The 18518-nt window shown below is 35.3% G+C and overlaps 2 protein-coding genes and 2 non-coding genes across 4 annotated transcripts; 2 read left to right on the forward strand and 2 right to left on the reverse strand.

Moving 5' to 3' along the window:
* The first annotated feature begins 3845 nt into the window (after positions 1-3845).
* Positions 3846-4039, forward strand: LOC112774777 (U2 spliceosomal RNA). The gene has a single exon (XR_003189238.1). It is a non-coding gene; the product is annotated as a U2 spliceosomal RNA (small nuclear RNA).
* Positions 3933-9384, reverse strand: LOC112769725 (G-type lectin S-receptor-like serine/threonine-protein kinase At4g27290). Its single transcript, XM_025814201.3, has 7 exons — positions 8055-9384; positions 7641-7769; positions 7328-7476; positions 7040-7250; positions 6219-6456; positions 5975-6125; positions 3933-5889 (listed from the first exon to the last, which is right to left on the reverse strand). Exons 1-7 carry the CDS (start codon positions 9307-9309, stop codon positions 5584-5586), a joined length of 2439 nt encoding a protein of 812 aa, XP_025669986.1. The 5' UTR covers positions 9310-9384; the 3' UTR covers positions 3933-5583.
* A 4233-nt stretch (positions 9385-13617) lies between these two features.
* On the reverse strand, positions 13618-15483 carry LOC140181288 (protein MAIN-LIKE 1-like). The gene is made up of 3 exons (XM_072224823.1): positions 15478-15483; positions 13692-14228; positions 13618-13650 (listed from the first exon to the last, which is right to left on the reverse strand). The coding sequence occupies exons 1-3, from the start codon at positions 15481-15483 to the stop codon at positions 13618-13620; spliced, it is 576 nt and encodes a 191-aa protein (XP_072080924.1).
* Positions 15484-18304: 2821 nt separating this feature from the next.
* Positions 18305-18501, forward strand: LOC112774765 (U2 spliceosomal RNA). Its single transcript, XR_003189227.1, has one exon. It is a non-coding gene; the product is annotated as a U2 spliceosomal RNA (small nuclear RNA).
* The last annotated feature ends 17 nt before the right edge of the window (positions 18502-18518 follow it).

Raw genomic sequence — 18518 nt, forward strand, 5'->3', positions numbered from 1 at the left:
ATGGTGCATGCATATTCACTAAAATTGATTTAAAAAGTGGGTATCATCAAATTAGAATGAACCCAGGGGATGAATGGAAAACTGCATTTAAAACAAAACATGGGTTATATGAGTGGTTAGTTATGCATTTTGGGTTAACTAATGCCCCTAGTACTTTTATGCGTCTGATGAACCATGTTTTGCGAGACTTTTTGGGTAAATTTGTTGTTGTTTATTTTGATGATATTCTCATTTATAGCACTTGTTTGGATGACCACTTGTCACATGTTTCAGCTGTTTTGGAAGTGCTTCGACAAGAGAAATTATATGCTAATCTTACAAAGTGCACTTTTTGTATTGATCGCGTTATATTTCTTGGTTTTGTTGTGAGTGCGAGTGGAATTGAAGTTGATGAGGAAAAGGTAAAGGCTATTCGTGAATGGCCAACGCCTAAGAATGCTTCTGAGGTACGAAGTTTTCATGGGTTAGCTGGGTTTTATAGAAGATTTGTGAAAAATTTTTCTACCATTGCTACGCCTCTCACAGAGGTCATAAAAAAGGATGTTGGATTTAAATGGGAAAGGGAACAAGACATTGCATTTCATACCCTAAAAGACTGTTTGTGTTCTGCTCCTATTCTTGTTTTACCTAACTTTGATAAAACCTTTGAAATTGAATGTGATGCTTCTGGGATTGGTATAGGTGCTGTTTTAATGCAGGAAAAACGAGCCATTGCCTTCTTCAGTGAAAAGTTGAATTTAGCTCAGCGTAAATATTCAACATATGACAAAGAATTATATGCTTTGGTTCGGGCTTTAGAGGTTTGGCAACACTACCTCTTACCTAAGGAGTTTGTGATTCACACGGATCATGAATCTTTGAAGCACTTAAAAGGACAAGGTAAGCTTGATAAAAGACATGCTAAATGGGTGGAATTTATTGAAACATTTCCCTATGTTATTGCCTTTAAACAAGGTAAAGATAATGTCGTTGCTGATGCTTTATCTCGGAGGTATGCTTTGATTACTACACTTACCTCTAAGTTATTGGGCTTTGAGTTTTTAAAGGAGTTGTATGTCACTGATTCTGACTTTTCTGCTATTTATGCCTCTTGTGAACATAGTGCATTTAACAAATTTTATAGACATGAAGGTTTTCTGTTTCGTGGTAATAGAATTTGTGTGCCTGCTTGTTCTATGAGGGACTTACTTGTTCTTGAATCACATAATGGGGGTTTGATGGGTCATTTTGGTGTGCATAAGACATTGGATGTATTATCTGAACATTTTTACTGGCCCCGCATGCGTAGAGATGTTGAAAAATTTTGTGCTAAATGTGTTGCATGTAAACAGGCTAAATCTAAGTCTTTACCACATGGTTTGTATGCCCCTTTACCTGTTCCTATGCATCCGTGGGTTGATATCTCTATGGATTTTGTTCTTGGTTTGCCTCGAACAAGAAAAGGTCGAGATAGTATTTTTGTTGTGGTAGACAGATTTAGTAAAATGGCTCATTTTATTGCATGCCATAAAACTGATGATGCGACAAATATTGCTGATCTATTCTTTCGAGAGGTTGTGCGTTTGCATGGTGTTCCCCAAACTATTGTTTCTGATCGTGACGTCAAATTTTTGAGTCATTTTTGGAAAGTTTTATGGGGTAAATTAGGCACAAAATTATTATACTCTACTACTTGTCATCCTCAAACTGATGGTCAAACTGAAGTAGTAAATAGAACATTAGGGACCTTATTACGTGCTGTTGTTGGTAAGAATTTGAAAACTTGGGAAGATTGTTTACCTTTTATTGAGTTTGCTTATAATAGAACTACTCATTCTTCTACTGGGTTTTCTCCTTTTGAACTTGTTTATGGTTTTAATCCTTTAACTGTTTTGGACTTATTACCTTTGCCTTTGAGTGATATTGTTAGCTTGGATGCAGAAGGTAAAGCTGAAAAGGTTAAAGCAATGCACTTGAAAGCACGTGAATCGCTTGAACAGAAAAATAAGTTGATAGCCCAACGGGTGAATAAAGGTCGAAGACAACTTATCTTTGAACCTGGTGACTGGGTATGGGTTCATTTGAGAAAAGAGAGATTTCCTACTCAAAGAAAATCCAAGTTAGACCCTAGGGGTGATGGTCCATTTCAAGTGCTCGAAAGGGTCAATGACAATGCTTACAAGATTGACCTTCCAGGTGAGTATAATGTATCCGCTACTTTTAATGTCTCTGACCTATCTCCTTTTGCTTGTGATGCAGATTCGAGGACGAATCTTTTTCAGGAGGGAGGGAATGATACGAGTCCTATGGAACAAACTGAGAACTGTCATATGCCAATTGGTCCAATTACAAGAGCAACAACTAAGAGAATAAAAGAAGGTTTTGCAAACATGGCTAAATCATGTGTTCAGGAGATGCATCAAGAATTGGGCAAGACAATGATTAACGATTATCAAAAGCCACACGTCTTACTATTTTACAAGATACATTGAAGACTCTCATTAGTCAAGATGAATTAAAAGAGACATCACTTTCTTAGAATTTATTCTATGTTTATTTTATTTTTGTTATTTGTTTGTTTTAGGCCCAATTATGATTTGGCCCATATTTTATTCTAGTGAACTTATGAGTTAGGGATTTAAATTTAAGAGGTATAAAAACCCTCTAAACCCTGGTAGCCATTTTTTTTAATTTTGATGAATGAAATTTTCTTTGAGTTTCTTTGAGAAACTTGGGTGTGAACAGGTGAGGTAGAGTGATTCCCTTAACTGTTGCATCAGGAAATCAAATTGAGGTAGAGGAGTCCCTTTCTTTGATCTTCCATCTTATCTTGGGTTACGTTCCGTATCATGTGGCGTCCTTCCTTCTCCTGCCAATGAACTCAGTCAAGCACTAACCAGAATGTGCCCTAATGTCACAGCATTCTCTGGACGAAAGAGAGAAGAAACGTCTGAAGAGAAGTAGGAGAAAGACTAACGAATGATCAACCCTCTCCCCAAGCAACCTTTCAATTCCCCTCCAAGGCAAAACGACATCGTCCTGATTCATTAACACCATCCAGGCAAAATGGCGTCGTTTAAGGCTGCCTACGTGGACTATAAGCAGCCAGCTCAGTGCTCCGGCTGCTGAGTCACGCCGGAATTGGGTGGAAGGACCAGGATTTCGCACGGAGCTCAATCTGAAGGGTGCAATTAGAGCATTTCAAAAGTTAGGGATAACATTGGTGCACGGGCTCAATTTGAGAGACCATTTTGAGGTTTTACTCAATCACCTACATCATATATTGTTTGTATAATAGTTTGTGTGATAACAGAAGTTTATTAATAGTATTGTATAAATCATTAGTGTGCTTATGGGTCAGAATTTGAATAGCGAAAGGCGAAGCATGTCAAGCATCATTCATAATGCTTCAATACCTCATATAGTGAAACTTGGTGCAAGCATAAATCGCTGGACCCCTTTCACGATTTATGCTTATTTCTCGTTAACAAAAAAAACCGTGAAATCCCTACCACAGTTTTTGGCCAAATTCAATATTAATCTAAATCGCAAAATCTCATCAGCGGTTTATATATATATTTCGAAACCATAAAACCCCTCCTGCAGTTTATATAATTTTATAAAAAATTACATTTTTATCTCCAAACGGTAAAAATTATATTTCGATAATTTTGGAACCAAATATTTTATTTTCCTAAATTGTCCTAAAAGTAAGAATGAAACGGAGTGGCACACAACACACTAGTGAAGATAGCCTCTGTTGCGTGTATTTGCCTAACTATTGAGCTAGCCCCACATTGAGGAGGAGTAACGAAGAAGCAGCACAGGCTTTGATATAAAATAAGCAGCGCTACACTAATAAACTCATACCTTTCTCGGCCTTTTGGCTAAGATCAAGTGTAGTATCTGTTCTTATCAGTTTAATATCTGATATGTGGGTCATTGGCTCACACGATATTAAATTTATTTTGAGGGGGAGTGGCCACCATAGTGGCTTGCTACTGGTCCTCTCATGCGTCGCCCATGCCTTACACTACTGCAAGGGCTTGGCTCACCCCATCAAACCCAGTTTAAATATTTACGCCTCTGGCTGAGCCAACGAGTGGCATTTATGGTTTAAGAGCCACAAATCTAGTTCTCCGAGGCTGCTTCCTGAAAGAACACAGCTGATGAGTGGCCAATTACAGGGGGGAAATACTTTTATGGTTTTTCTGTTTAATGGTTCAGCAAAAAATGGTTTAGTAAGGTTTTGATGCAATGCTTCCAATTGAAACTAAACAGAAGAAGGAGGAGCTGGGTTGGTCAAAGAGCAAGCTCTTCTTCTCGAACCTTCGGATGGCAAAGAAAAGAAGAAACGCCGAGGCATGGCACAAGGACAAAGAAGTGCATACCAGATGTTCCTGAAGCAAGAATGCACTCAGTTGAAAAGTTGTAACTCGACCTCAACCGGAAAGGGTATTCTCCACACGGCTATCGATTCGTGAAGGAATATGTCTCCACTTGAGAAACAGGTACATAACACAATGATTCAACACAACATGTCTCAACCTTTCTCATTGCTATTCATGCAGCCATATGTGGATGAATTCAAGAAGAACCGGGAAAAGTTCAAGAAAGAAATGATTATTGATGACAATGAAGAGCACAAAATAATGCAAAATGAGAAGGAAGAGAGGAACATGGCTCCTACTAGTGTGTGTAATAGTGAGTACTACCAAGTAACTTCACAACCTGAGCCAGATAACAATAACTACACTACTCTCAACAACAATGCAGCAATAGGCTTAGCTTTTAATGTGACTGAAAAGTTTCCCAAGGATTCCGTGTTACTATTTGGCTTATAGATTGTTCAATGGATTTGCCGATCATGGAACCAAAGTAACTTATAGATGATCTTTTTGCTCTGAGGGAAGCCAAGGAAGGAACTAACTATGCATCAGAATCAGATAACAAACATCTTTAGCATCTTTTTTATGAATTGTAGGGTTTGATAACAAACAAAACACATTTTTAACATCTTCATTTGAGTAGGTGTCTTAGTATTAGTATATTCCACCACTGACTAGTTCTACAACCAAGTTTCTGGGGTTGCCGTTGCCACCATTCTTTGAGGATTCATATAGTTCCAGGAGCATTCCAAGGAACCATTAACCAAGAATCTGGAAGGTAACCGATAAAATATTTTGGAGATTACAATCTTTGAACTTAGATTATATATATATATATATATATATATGGCAAAGTGATTCTTACATCAATGGTAGGAATTGAACTTAAATTCTTGTGATACAATAATTATTAACTGTGCCAAATTGATCTTGAATTCAAGGCAAAGTTGTTTTTTGCTGGGAGTATCTACAAGGCTCCACCACTAGTGGTGAAGAATCAAAAGGTGACATGATGAGTGGAAGAGAGAAGAGATTGGCTGGTTGGTGTGGCAAAAGTTGATCCAATTGATGATTTCCTCTTGAATTCCTTCCTTGGCATTCCAACTGAGTGCGTTGCTGACCTGAGTACTGTGATCTCCATTTCTGCCTCATCTTAAAGAAGAGATATACACCATATGAATAATCACATAGCATCATTGAATGTAAACTCTACTTACTACCTTGCCCCTAACAATGATATGGTGACCTCATTTGCTGAATGAACTTCTTCACCATCTTCACCATAAATTAGTGTAGAATGTTGTTGGTGTGAATAAAATGCCGGCAACCTTGGCCGAGGCAATGGTTTATCATCATCCAACATACGAACTACAGATGACATGTTAGGCCTATGTTCTGGTCTCTCTTGCACACATAACAGTCCTATCTGAATACATCTCAATACTTCATCTTCATTCACCGAATCACGCAGTGATTCATCTACCAGCTCCAAAGTCCTCTCCTCATTCCATAGCTCCCATGCCTGAAAAGATGTCAAAATTATTATTTTCTAATTTTGGACCTATATGAGCTACAATAATAGTTCCTACTAACACAACAACACTTACAAATCCCAGAAGGTTAAGACTTTGGTCTGGGACACAAAACTCTCTTGTCTTCCTCCCACTGACTACCTCAAGCACGATTACACCAAAGGCGAACACATCAGATTTCATTGAGAAAGATCCACGCACTGCATACTCGGGCGAAATATAACCACTGCATTGTTGCGTGTATCTCACATAAGAATCATGATACATGACACAAAAAATGTTACAGTTCTAAGTATGAACAATACTCTAGCCTACTTACTGAGTTCCCACCACTCTTCCAGTCTTGTCTTCAGTCTGATCACTTGCAAATGTCCTAGCAAGACCGAAGTCTGATATTTTTGCATTCATTTCTTCGTCAAGAAGAATATTACTAGTTTTTAGATCTCTATGAATGACTCTTAGCCTAGAGTCCTGATGCAGATAGACTAGGCCTCTAGCTGTGCCACTAATAATGTGAAAGCGCTTAGTCCAATCCAATAATTTTCTTCTAGCATCATCTAACATGTTGAGAAAGTAAAATGTTAAAATGATTATCTACTAGTTAGTGTGAGTTAAGAAAGAAGGGATTAGTGAATCAAATAGCGCAATTCTTCAAGGCGTGACACTTTTCTTTAGGCTTAATTCGCCCCCACCAATATACAATGATGTGCAAAATGGGTTACTGGCAAATTTCCTGTAGGATACAATGAAGAACACTTGACTTGTTTATGCACTCACACAGTCAAGTCAAGCCTTACACTAAATGATTATTTATAGAATAATATTCTCTATTCTTTCTTTTGCGCATAAAAAAAGTGTTGAGATGGATCCATAGCAAAAATAAAATGAGGGAAATTTATAGAGACGGAGTACATGCAGCTACGTACTCAACAGACACAACTTTTCAAATAGTTACAACCTTTCAACAGACATAACTATTCAAATAGTTGCAACCTTTTAACAGGCATAACTTTTGATTAAGTCACAACTCTATCGAGAGATGTAACTTTTCAAAATAGCTTTTCACATATTTTGAAAATATATCTCACAGTTAGTACCTCAGAGAAAGAAGCATAAATTCAAGATAGTTAAGAAATGAACCAAAAATAAAGTAGTCCAAACTCCTGTTGGGCATGAGCTCATAAATCAAAAGTTTCTCTTCTTGCTGAATGCAACAACCAAGAAGCTTTACGAGGTTGCGATGCTGAAGTTTTGCAATTAGCTGAACTTCCGTTTTGAACTCCTGCAGTCCTTGGTCAGAGTTCTTGGAAAGTCTCTTTACGGCAATCTCAGTCCCATTTGCAAGTACACCCTGTTTACAATTGTTATAACAAAACAATATCTGGAGTATATATTACCACAGTAAGCATATTCAACCTATTTAAGTACCTTATAAACTGGTCCATATCCGCCTTTTCCCAATTCATTACTGCTAGAAAATTGATCAGTGGCACAAACTATGGTTGATAAATCAAATGTTGGGAGGTCCATGCTTTCCTTTACCTTTTTGTGATCACGTTGCCTCAGCCAAAATATATCTAGCAAAATGATGAATGGCGAGGATATAAATTAATTAAGTTCTGAAGTTTGACATGGTTAATGTAAAATTATATTTGAACAAGACTTTCAATGTTGCAAAATTATATTTCTGCCAAATACTGGTGTAGTAGTGGAATTCACATGTAGAATATCATGTGTTCACCTGACTCCTCAAGTTTTTTTCTCCATAGAAATGATTTCAGTCCAAATATTATGCTCATGATGAACAATATAGAGCCAACAACGATAACTGCTAGCTTCCTCTTGCTGGAATCATTGTTTTGCTTATCATCTGAGATATCAAAGTTCAAGAGCATTGTTCCTTAATTCCTTACATTATGTATTGTGAAATGAGGAATGCTAGGGGGCCAGCAACATTTGGGATTTATAGCCATCAAATAGCCATCAATAAGGCTTTTAATGGTGTGAGATTAATGTGAGATTTCATCCAATGGCTCACTCTTCTTTGATGGTTACATGCTAGCCAGAATTTGATAAAATTGCTGGCCCCTAGACTTTTCCTTGTGAAATTATAATGCAGGTAATAACAAACAAAATGTAAAGAAGGAAAGCGTACCTATTCGAATATAGAAGTCTTGTGACCCTTGTCTAATGTCAACAAGATCATGAAACCAGATCAAGCAACCGCTTCCTCCATCACGGATATCCAAATTGGAATATGCCGTACAAGAACAATTTTTCAGACAGAATTCTCTGCATTCTAGCAGGTCCATGGTCCTGTTATACCAAGAAGTAGACGTGTCCGGCAGCACTACGCCTGCAACCTTCTTGAATCCATCTCTGCTGCACCTTAAAGGAGTGACCCTAACACAGCCATCAGACCAGTAAGAGTCCTTCCATTTTCCAGGATATTTTGGTACAAATCCTTCAAGGCATGCACAGACCGGAGTCGGAGTGGTCCTGCAAACAGAATTTGCACCACACAGAGCATACTTATCACATTCGGCTTCTGGTATAGAAATAAGGGTCTCCCAGCCTCTGGTTTGTATTGACCAATGCAAAACCTGCACACCTCCCCAAGGGTACACTACACCTCTAATATATTTGGATGTATTTTCTGGTCTGAACCTAGTAAACACCTCTTTTTCATTGAAAACAAATTGAGATGAAAATTGGCTATAGCGCAAATAAAGTGTAGCTCCTGAAAACATTAGCCCGTTCCATGCCCCTACTCTAATTTTTATGGCTGTTCCTTTCATTAGAACTATTTGCGGATCGCCTCGAAGGTCTATTCTAAATGTGTAGTCTCCGCGGCCGGGATCATCTGTACTTTTCGAAGATGATAGAGTCCTCTCTAGACCTGTCACAAGGTCCCATCCCAGCTTCATTCCCGGCAAGAATGTATCACAAGGATAATCAAAGCTCTGCCATAGAAAGTGGTCACCATTATGACCATCTTTGACAACAAGGTTTCCTGACTCCAAGAGCTGTGCAACTGGATTCCATTTGTCTTCCACTTTGCTTGACATGTTGGAGGACCACACAATGCTGCTGTTGGTGCTGTCATTAATAAGGACAACAAGTCCTTCACCGGTGAGTTTTAGAACTCCGAAGGTGTTGTTGAGGGGTTTTTCTCTGTTTGCCACCCACACGACTACCTTAGGGAATATGTTATGGTACCATATGCCTAAGTATCGGCCATTTGAATTTCCGGGGCTGTAGAAGCCAAGTTCAAAGGTTCCTCCACTCGAAATTAATGTTTGTCCATCAGTGATGTATTGAACAGGAGTTATATTGTCGAGTGAAATAGAGTTTCTTAATATAAATGAGAACAGAACGGACCAAAAGCATAGAACTTTCTGGTTTTGCATTATTTCTGTGATGTACAACTTGTTTCTACTATAATACAAGGAATGTAGTTGGTGCAGTTTTAGTTCATAGATAAGACATAAGAGTCTCCATATCTCTTTCCAAACAGTTTTAACTTTTAAGAGGAATATAGATTGTGCAATTAAAGAGTTGACCAACGAGCATTGATGGTATGGATTCCATTCTGTCGCTAATTTTCAACGCAACTTTCTTCTTATTTTATGAATCAAATATGTTATATCTCTATGGTTTTGTTACACCATGCTAACTACATTTCTTTGGTTTTATCTTAAAAATTCTATTATTATTCAGAAAAATGTAAGCATTAAAATTTGAATTCTATTTTTATTTTTTACTATCATTTAGAAAATTAAAATACGAAATAAAAATAAATAATTACATTTCTAATATTTATAATCTTACTTTAAAAGTTTAGGGTTTGTTTGCATGAGTTTCTAAGAAATGATTTTTGTTCAGAGTTATTTTTTTTTTAAAGATTTTTTAGAAAGGTAAAAATATTTTTATATTTAGATATCAAATACAAAAAAATCTTTTTAGCTATCAATTATGTTTGGGTACAGTAATATAAAAAAAAAATTTTATTATGTAAAAAATATATATTTTTAATAAAAAAATATTTTTTACATAATAAATTGTAGTTTCTCAAAAAAAATATTTTTTAATTTTTATTTTTACTACTAAAAATTTGCTAAACATGTTAAAAAATAAAATATCAACTTAATAACACTCAAATAAACACATTCTTTTTTTAATTGATTGTAATCACTAAAAAGATAAGAGGGGAAAAAATTCACATATAGGTCACACATCACTTGTCTTCGGGTAAATAATATAAATAAACTAAATGGTCTTTAATATTACACAAATATTCTAAAACAAAACAGCTTACATACATGTTTTGTTTGCATATCTAGATTCGATTTATACTTTTTCAATATAAATTAACAACACATATATAGTAAATCGAATTAGGTTAATTCGATTTACTCCTTGTACAGATTATTGATATTTACTACTTTTAAGTTAATTGTAACTTTAAAACATAAATGTCAATAAGGAAATACTCCCATTTGAATTAAAATAAAATATAAAAAAATCAAAACAAATAAGAATAGAAATCCAACTTTTGTGTTTTAGTTCAAATTCCAGAAAATCTACATTTTTATAAGCTTATGAATTTAAAACGGAATAATAAACGATTTCTAAAAATTCATTGAAAAAGTTAATATAAATTATAGCCCTCCATTGTGGCATAGAAGTTAAAACTTGAATTTTTTTTCAGAGTCAAAAGTAACAGATAGATATACAATATAAAAAAACTAACTATAGTTATATAATATGTAATTTAAGAAATAATTAAAGTTTTAATTACATATTGTATAAATATATATAGTTGGTCATTTTATATTGTATAATTATCTGTTACTTCTGACTCTGAAAAAAATTCAAGTTTTAATCCCTATGCCACCTTAGAGGGCTATACTTTATATTAACTTTTTTAACATTAAAAGTCCCAGTAATTATTCTTTAGATACTAATGAGTCAAATGATGATTTTTAATGATTTTTTAGAAATTTTTTATTGTTCCATTTTAATTTCATAAGTTTATAAAAATGTAGATTTTCTAAAATTTGAACTAAAATACAAAAGTTGGATTTCTATTTTTATTCATTTTGATTTTTTTTATATTTTATTTGAATTCAAATAGAAAATTTTTTATTGACATTTATGTTTTAAAAATAAGAGTAAATTGCTTTATTAAAATATTTGACATCTAAAATTATACCAATATCCTAATTCTGTTTTGGTTACACGCATATCCTAATGTAATATATATATGTAGATAGAATAGGTAAATTAAAGGGCAATTCACTTAAACAAATGAATTGAAACCAAATTTATATGAATCTTCTAAACTAAGAAGACTTACGTGGGTAGTCTATTTTAATGTAAACCGAATTCATTTACGTTGATTTAGCCATGTAGATGTAAATCGAATTGAGTACGTTTGATTTAGGGTTTTTCTAGTAAATCAAATTAATAAAATTCGATTTAGGTATGATGCTAGTAAATCGACCTTACTAGATTCGATTTACCTGGTATGATGATGCACTAAAGTAAATCGAATGAAGTGAATTCGATTTATGTATGAAAAGACTATATAGGATAAATCCACTCTACTTAATTAGATTTACCCTCTAAAAACAACCGTATTAAATCGAATTAATTTAATTCAATTTAAAGTAGACGTCTAACCTATATAAATTTGAACAACATGTTGAATTCACATTAGAGTGACACTTAAAATGACTACAGAGGATAGCTTTCTAGTTCTTGTGCATTACAAAGGCACGATTAAAAAAAAACACGATCGAGAATTAAGTTTACTAATAAAGATTTGTTGAGCATCTTTATCAGACTTTCTATGAGCTTGGTTGATTTTATAATACCGTACTATAGAAATTTAGTTTGCATGACATGTAATGGATCGAGAAGTTATATTATCGAATTTTGATTTCTATATTTCGAGATGAGGTGAAGTACAACTCGTTTATGATAGGCAGTGACGAAAATTTGCAAGTTTAATTTCACTGCCATTGCCAGTTTCTGGGGGTGAGAATCGCTGAACTATTGACGAAGCTTGTGGATGTAGTCTCTAGCTTAGGAGGATCGAATCGGAATCATCAATCAGTACCTTTGGCAGCAGCCTCCAGTTCAACCCCTATTGTTGCGTCTTCATCTGTACCTGTGATTTTGTCTGTGGGAGATATAGTGGCATCTCCATCTTTTGCAGTTGATCTACACTGCGATGAGATTGCAGAACAAGGTGCTAACGTGAGTACTCCTGATATGATTCCAATTTCTAGTACGGTTGGAGAACCGGATGCGGTGGAAGACGTCCTAAGGGAGGACGATGATGTAGAGCCCGCCACGATTGCTGATAACAACTATGATGATATAAGGAGGAGTATTCCTGTCGGTCCTGGTGGAGGATCAAGCTCGAAAACTCAGCAATATCCCCCGCACTTTTCGATTCTAGATTTGGATACGATGAGACCAAAGGGGTTACCGGATGTACAATCCAATTTTTGCGCGAGAGAGTCACAGGACACCTCAGGTCTAGCTGAGTTTCAAGTCGGTCAGCATTTTCAGAATAAAGAAGAAGTTGTCTTATGTGTGAAGATTTATAGCATCCGTCGTGGGGTTGAGTAGAAAGTGATGGAATCGGACCATGACCAGTACTGCGGCAAGTGCAAGGAGTTCGGAAATAGTTGCAGATGGTTGATTCGGATCATGCTACGGCAGCGGAAGGGTATCTGGGAGGTCAGACAGTATAACAGACTTCATACATGTTTGGCCATCTCGATCTTCAGTGATCACAGGAAGCTTGACTATCATGTGATATCTGCTTACATCCTTCCTATGATTAGAGTTGATGCATCCGTGTGCATCAAGGTTCTGCAGAATGCGACAGATGCATATTTTGGGTTCAGACCTACATACAGGAGGGTATGGTTGGCTAAGCAGAAGGCCATGTCATAGATATATGGGATTGGGAAGAGGCCTACAATGAGCTACCAAGATGGGTGTTCGGTGTGCAGATAATGATGCCAGGTACTGTCGCAGTTCTGAGGACGAGTCCTATGCGGGTTGGAGGCCAGGTTGATGGGGAGTCAGCGTTTTTTCACCAACTTTTTGGGAATTCCCACCGTGTATCGAGGCATTCAAGTATGGTAAGTTGTTGGTCATTATTGGCGGGACCCATTTATATGGCAAATATGGGAGAACTTTGCTAATCGTGATAGCTCAGGATGTGAATTCTAATATCGTTTCTGTTGCTTTTACCCTAGTGGAGGGTGAAAATGCGAAGTCATGGCCTTTTTTCTTATCTCACTTATGACAGTACGTGACTCTTCAGTCGGACATTCTCGTGATATCCGATAGGCACAATAGGATCAAGGCCGCTTTGGAAGAACCTAATGGTGGGTGGGTTTCACTTGCTGCTTATCGGACTTTCTGTATTAGGCACGTTGCAGTGAATTTCGCATTGAGTTTCAAGGGAAAGGATGCCAACAGAATTCTAGTGGACTACCTAAACAACATCCGGTGTGTTATATGTCATCCACGTGAACTGGTAAACAATGAAGAGTATTGCAAGTCAATTTACAACCAGTTAGTACTTTAAAGAAACACCGACAATGAATGCATCAAAGGGAAGACATTTACATCTCGTGATCGGAGTAAATCTATCCTGAGCCTCCACTGCATGACTCCAGGCCCATTCTCGCTCAATGTTGGCTGATAATCGGATCACCTGACACCTAATACATGTTATGAACAACGACAATTTCCTGTAATATACATTACTGAATAACATAATCATAAACGGTGAGTACCTCGTCGCCAACGGCCAATGAAAGGTGTCAAATCCATCCGGCCTGAAATCCAGGAACCGCCAAAAGATCCATGACTGAAGGAGCTGCAACGAATCGGCCAACTTAACCAAATTTCTGTTGGTGATATGGCACAAGCATCGGTATAACCATGACAGAGTGGCAGATCCCCAACTGTATCCACACATGTCCTCCAATCTCGCTACGTATGGGAGCCATCGGATATGCATGCGTGTACCGGACTTGTCACCGAAGAGTTGGGTGGATAATAGCATCATGATGTATGCCCTCACGTATCTCCTATCTGTCTCCTCGTTTGCGTCGTGGGGAAGGTGACTGAACGTCTCCTGCATCCAAGTGCACTTCACTGTGAACTTATCGATGCAGTCTGCCGGAGGCAACACACCCAACAACTCCTGGAACCACACCCATGCAGGTCGCCCACCATCAATGAACCGCTGGAAATCCGTCGGGCACCCGCTGACGTAATGTCCATCGATGGGAACCTTAAATGGTACGCAACATTCTAAAGCGTAATCGTGCACTCTCTGAATGCCATATGGAAAGTGCGAGTCTCGGGTCGCCACCGCTCCACAAATGCATTGACTAGCGGCTTATCCAACCTAACACCAGTGGTTGTTGAGCCTCACGAGATGGGCTAAGTCGGCCATGTGCAAGTATGGTATGATTTTATCATTTAGGGGCATACCATGCTGCCTCTTCATACTGGTGATACATCGATGTGGCTGCACCATGATGAAAATATTTCTTTTAGAACCATAACAAGGTATATTAAATAAATTATTAATTTAATAAAATTAAACTACATTAAATAATTTGATAAATTAAATTGAATTAAATCAAATAATTTGATAAATTAAACTATATTAATTCTAAATAAATTAAACTGAATTAAATTATTAAAAATTTTAACCAACCCAAACTAAATAAATTTTGAAAGACTTATATTTTTAACTAAATTACTAGGCCTTTAACCTAAAGCTTAGAAATTATATTAAATCTAAAAAGTTAAACTAATTTACATCCCTACCTTATTTTTACTGTTTATTTAACCTAACATTAAAAATGGGCAATTTACGCAAATAAAATAAATGAACAAAACCTTTACGCAAATACAACATTGGCAATTTCCAAACGCAAATGCAACAAACGCAACTGTATATAATCCGCTACACCCTGTAGCGGAACTCAATTGCACGTAATCCGCTACAGGCTATCGCGGATTACGTTGAGGGCTGCGTTACTCATAAATCGCTACACCCTATAGCGGTTTATGCTCATATGGTGCGAGACTCAATGTGAAAAATCGGGTTGGCTTATGTTTAAAAAAATTACACTTTCTAAAATCGGGTTTGTTTTGCATAGAATAAAGGGCATTTTAAGCCATTTTAAGTCATTTTCTATGCAAAACAATTTAAAAAAAATGACTTAAAAAATATTATGAGTACTATAAAAGTTTGTAATATCTTAGTAATTTAGGTAAATACTGGTTATAACTATATATTTTATTAAAAAATTAATAATTGATTAAAAAAATTAATAATTTAAAAATTAAAAAAATATTTATTTTATTTCATGCATTAAAAAAAGCTAACAAAATATTTAATTACGAGACTTCTTTAAAATATTAATAAGCTATCAATTCGGATTTCATACATACTCTTTTGCCCATTTTTAATAGCTCATGAATATTTTTTTAATACAAGGTCAGAAACTCTGGAAGCAGTGACTCACCTCCATTGATGAACGACGCTCCTCCTCCAAAAACTCTTTCTTTTTCACTTTATCCTTTTCACGCCTTTTAGTAACGTTCCATGTCTTTATCAGGAGTTAATATCTAGCACGTTTGCTTAGTTGGAGAATTCCCATTTTTTTTGCTGTAAGTCCAAAATGGGCCTATTATTTTATTGCACCAATAAAATTTATCTTTTGAGAAAAAAATTTATTTAAATTATACTATAAAAAAATATTTTATTTTATACAAAATAATTAAAAAAATAGCTTAAAAGATGTTAGAAGTACTATAAAAATTTGTAATGTTCTAATGACTTAGGACATTAAAGAAATACTCTACATAGTCAATAATAATTTAAAAATTAAGAAAAATATAGTTATAACCAGTATTTACCTAAATTACTAAGATGTTACAAACTTTTATAGTACTCCTAACATTTTTTAAGTCATTTTTTAAAAATTGTTTTGCATAGAAAATGGCTTAAAATGGCTTAAAATGCCCTTTATTCTATGCAAAACAAACCCGATTTTAGAAAGTGTAATTTTTTTAAACATAAGCTAACCCGGTTTTTCACACTCTTCATAATCCGCTAGAGGGTGTAGTGGATTATGAGTCTTGCACCATATGAGCATAAACCGCTACAGGGTGTAGCGGTTTATGAGGAACGCAGCCCTCAACGTAATTTGCGATAGCCTGTAGCGGATTACGTGCAATTGAGTTTCGCTACAGGATGTAGCGGATTATATACAATTGCGTTTGTTGCATTTGCGTATGGAAATTGCCAATGTTGTATTTACGTAAAGATTTTGTTCATTTATTTTATATGTGTAAATTGCCCATTAAAAATGTACCTAAATTCCTCAAAAACTACTAATCTACTTAATCATTACTCTAACTAAGCTTTGCTAATCAGTAAACAACTAATCTAATTACCATTTGTAGTTTAATCACAATAGTGCATATAACAAAATTTTAAACCACTTAATATCATAAACTATTATTGACATTCAATTTCAGAAACTAACCTCTTTATTTGTGGATCAAACCAGCAATGTGGGCGACGTCGTCTAATCGATAGATACGATTGGGATTGTCTTCCATTTTCACAGTTTTAATCCTAGCATTTTTTTTAAACAAATATTCTTTGGATTTAGTTTTTGATGGTTATTGGAATGTAATTCGAAACAAATGGATTCGAATTCCTTATTTAAGCATAGAAGGACTAAATCGAAGCTAGTGGACTCGATTTACCACTAGCTTTCGTTCAAGGTAAATTGAACATAGTCCATTCGATTTTCTAGTAATGAATTCGAATCCATTGAACTCGAATTACTAAGGGCAAAAACCATGGTTAGAATTCGAAGCCAATGGTTTCGATTTATAATAGATGGAGTTTAAAATGATAGTAAATCGAGCCTACTCCATTTGATTTATATCATTCATAGTAGTTCGAATTTGATTAATTTGATTTACTACTACAATGTCTAAATCGGCTTTAATAAATTCGATTTACATAAAAGTATATCTGGAGGCATATACGTAACGTTATTCACTTTAGGGGATTCATGTCAATTTGGTTTCTAATTCATTTCTTTAAGTTATGGAGTCTAAAAATAGTATTTAATTTATTAAAAAAAATTAAAAATTAATATTTAATTTAAAAATAAAAAAAATAATTTTTAAATATTTAAAATTTATTATAAAAAATAAATACGACAAAATTTAGTCACCAAATAATAGAATTTATATTGTCTGAATTTTAACCATGTGATCATTTAAATCACAAGCAACCTTTCGGGAAAAGTAGAGACAAACTTGATCATTTTTTTTTTGTCATTTTTCTTTTTTATTAGAGCATTATTCAGCTATGGAAGCATAATGTAGAACATTTGTACATATATTTAGTAAGCTAGCATGCATGCTTTTTAATTTTTTTTAATCAAACTCAACCTTACCAGTTGTCACCGTCCATCTTGACCTGCAATTTAAATTTTAACATTTCATACGATAAACACAACACCTACCGGCTACCATTGCTTAAGATATGAAGTTCCAATATTAATCAATAATTATCATTAAAATATAGAACGATGGCTGCGAAAATATTATATTGCTAACATGTGGATGCCAAAATGTCATTAACAAAATATTCATGCAAACCGTGTCAAGACAAAAATTTAATTAAAATGTCATTAACAAAATGTCATTTTTCTTCTGAGAATCTGAATTCTAACATAGTTTGAAAATGGAAGCTTTCTGAATCAATTTATCAAACAGAAAGTGAACATTCTCGAGATATCAAGTAGCTAGCTTCGTGAGCATCTCTTGATCTGATATTTGTTGTCTCTTATATCATTATATAAAATCCAAACTGCAAAACAAACGAGCATTTACTTTATATTTATAATTAATTCATCATGGATCACTTGTCCGTTTAAGTAAGTGTCAAAGTTCAAGTGTATGTGCAGGAACTTATTAGCTAATAGCAAACTCTTAACAGAGCTTTGATTTACAACGAGTTAGTTTTTTACTTATTGAGTTGGGAACATCTTAGGCACCAAAAAATAATTTATGGATATTATCATCAACAAAGTCAAAGTGATATGTAATGGATTGGTAGCTAACTTTGTTATATTCATATTATATGTAACTAGTGCATGAAAGTAACAATGAAACCGAGAGGCACACAACACACTAGTGAAGATAGCCTCTGTTGTGTGATGCGTTTATTTGCCTAACTAGTGAGGTAGCCCGACATAGAGGAGGAGTAACGAACAAGAACCACAGGCTTTGATATAAAAGAAGCATCGCTACACTAATCAATATATACCTTTCTCGGCCTTTTGGCTAAGATCAAGTGTAGTATCTGTTCTTATCAGTTTAATATCTGATATGTGGGCCATTGGCTCACATGATATTAAATTTATTTTTTGAGGGGGGAGTGGCCACCATAGTAGCTTGCTACTGGTCCTCTCATGCGTAGCCCATGCCTTGCACTGTTGCAAGGGCCTGGCGCACCCCATCAAACCCAGTTTAAATA

Source organism: Arachis hypogaea, chromosome 18 (assembly GCF_003086295.3).
Source record: "Arachis hypogaea cultivar Tifrunner chromosome 18, arahy.Tifrunner.gnm2.J5K5, whole genome shotgun sequence".
In the NCBI taxonomy this organism is placed as follows: domain Eukaryota; kingdom Viridiplantae; phylum Streptophyta; class Magnoliopsida; order Fabales; family Fabaceae; genus Arachis; species Arachis hypogaea.

Bases quoted from the DNA above. Each gene is read 5' to 3' on its own strand.
- LOC140181288 (XM_072224823.1), bottom strand. The intron at 13,651-13,691 runs GTATATTACAGG...AACATGTATTAG, and splicing joins TGATTATGTTATTCAGTAAT to GTGTCAGGTGATCCGATTAT.
- LOC112769725 (XM_025814201.3), bottom strand. From the start codon at position 9,309: ATGCAAAACCAGAAAGTTCTATGCTTTTGGTCCGTTCTGTTCTCATTT. The intron at 6,126-6,218 runs GTAAGTAGGCTA...GCAACAATGCAG, and splicing joins GGAAGAGTGGTGGGAACTCA to TGGTTATATTTCGCCCGAGT. The intron at 5,890-5,974 runs GTAAGTGTTGTT...ACATCTTTTCAG, and splicing joins GTCTTAACCTTCTGGGATTT to GCATGGGAGCTATGGAATGA.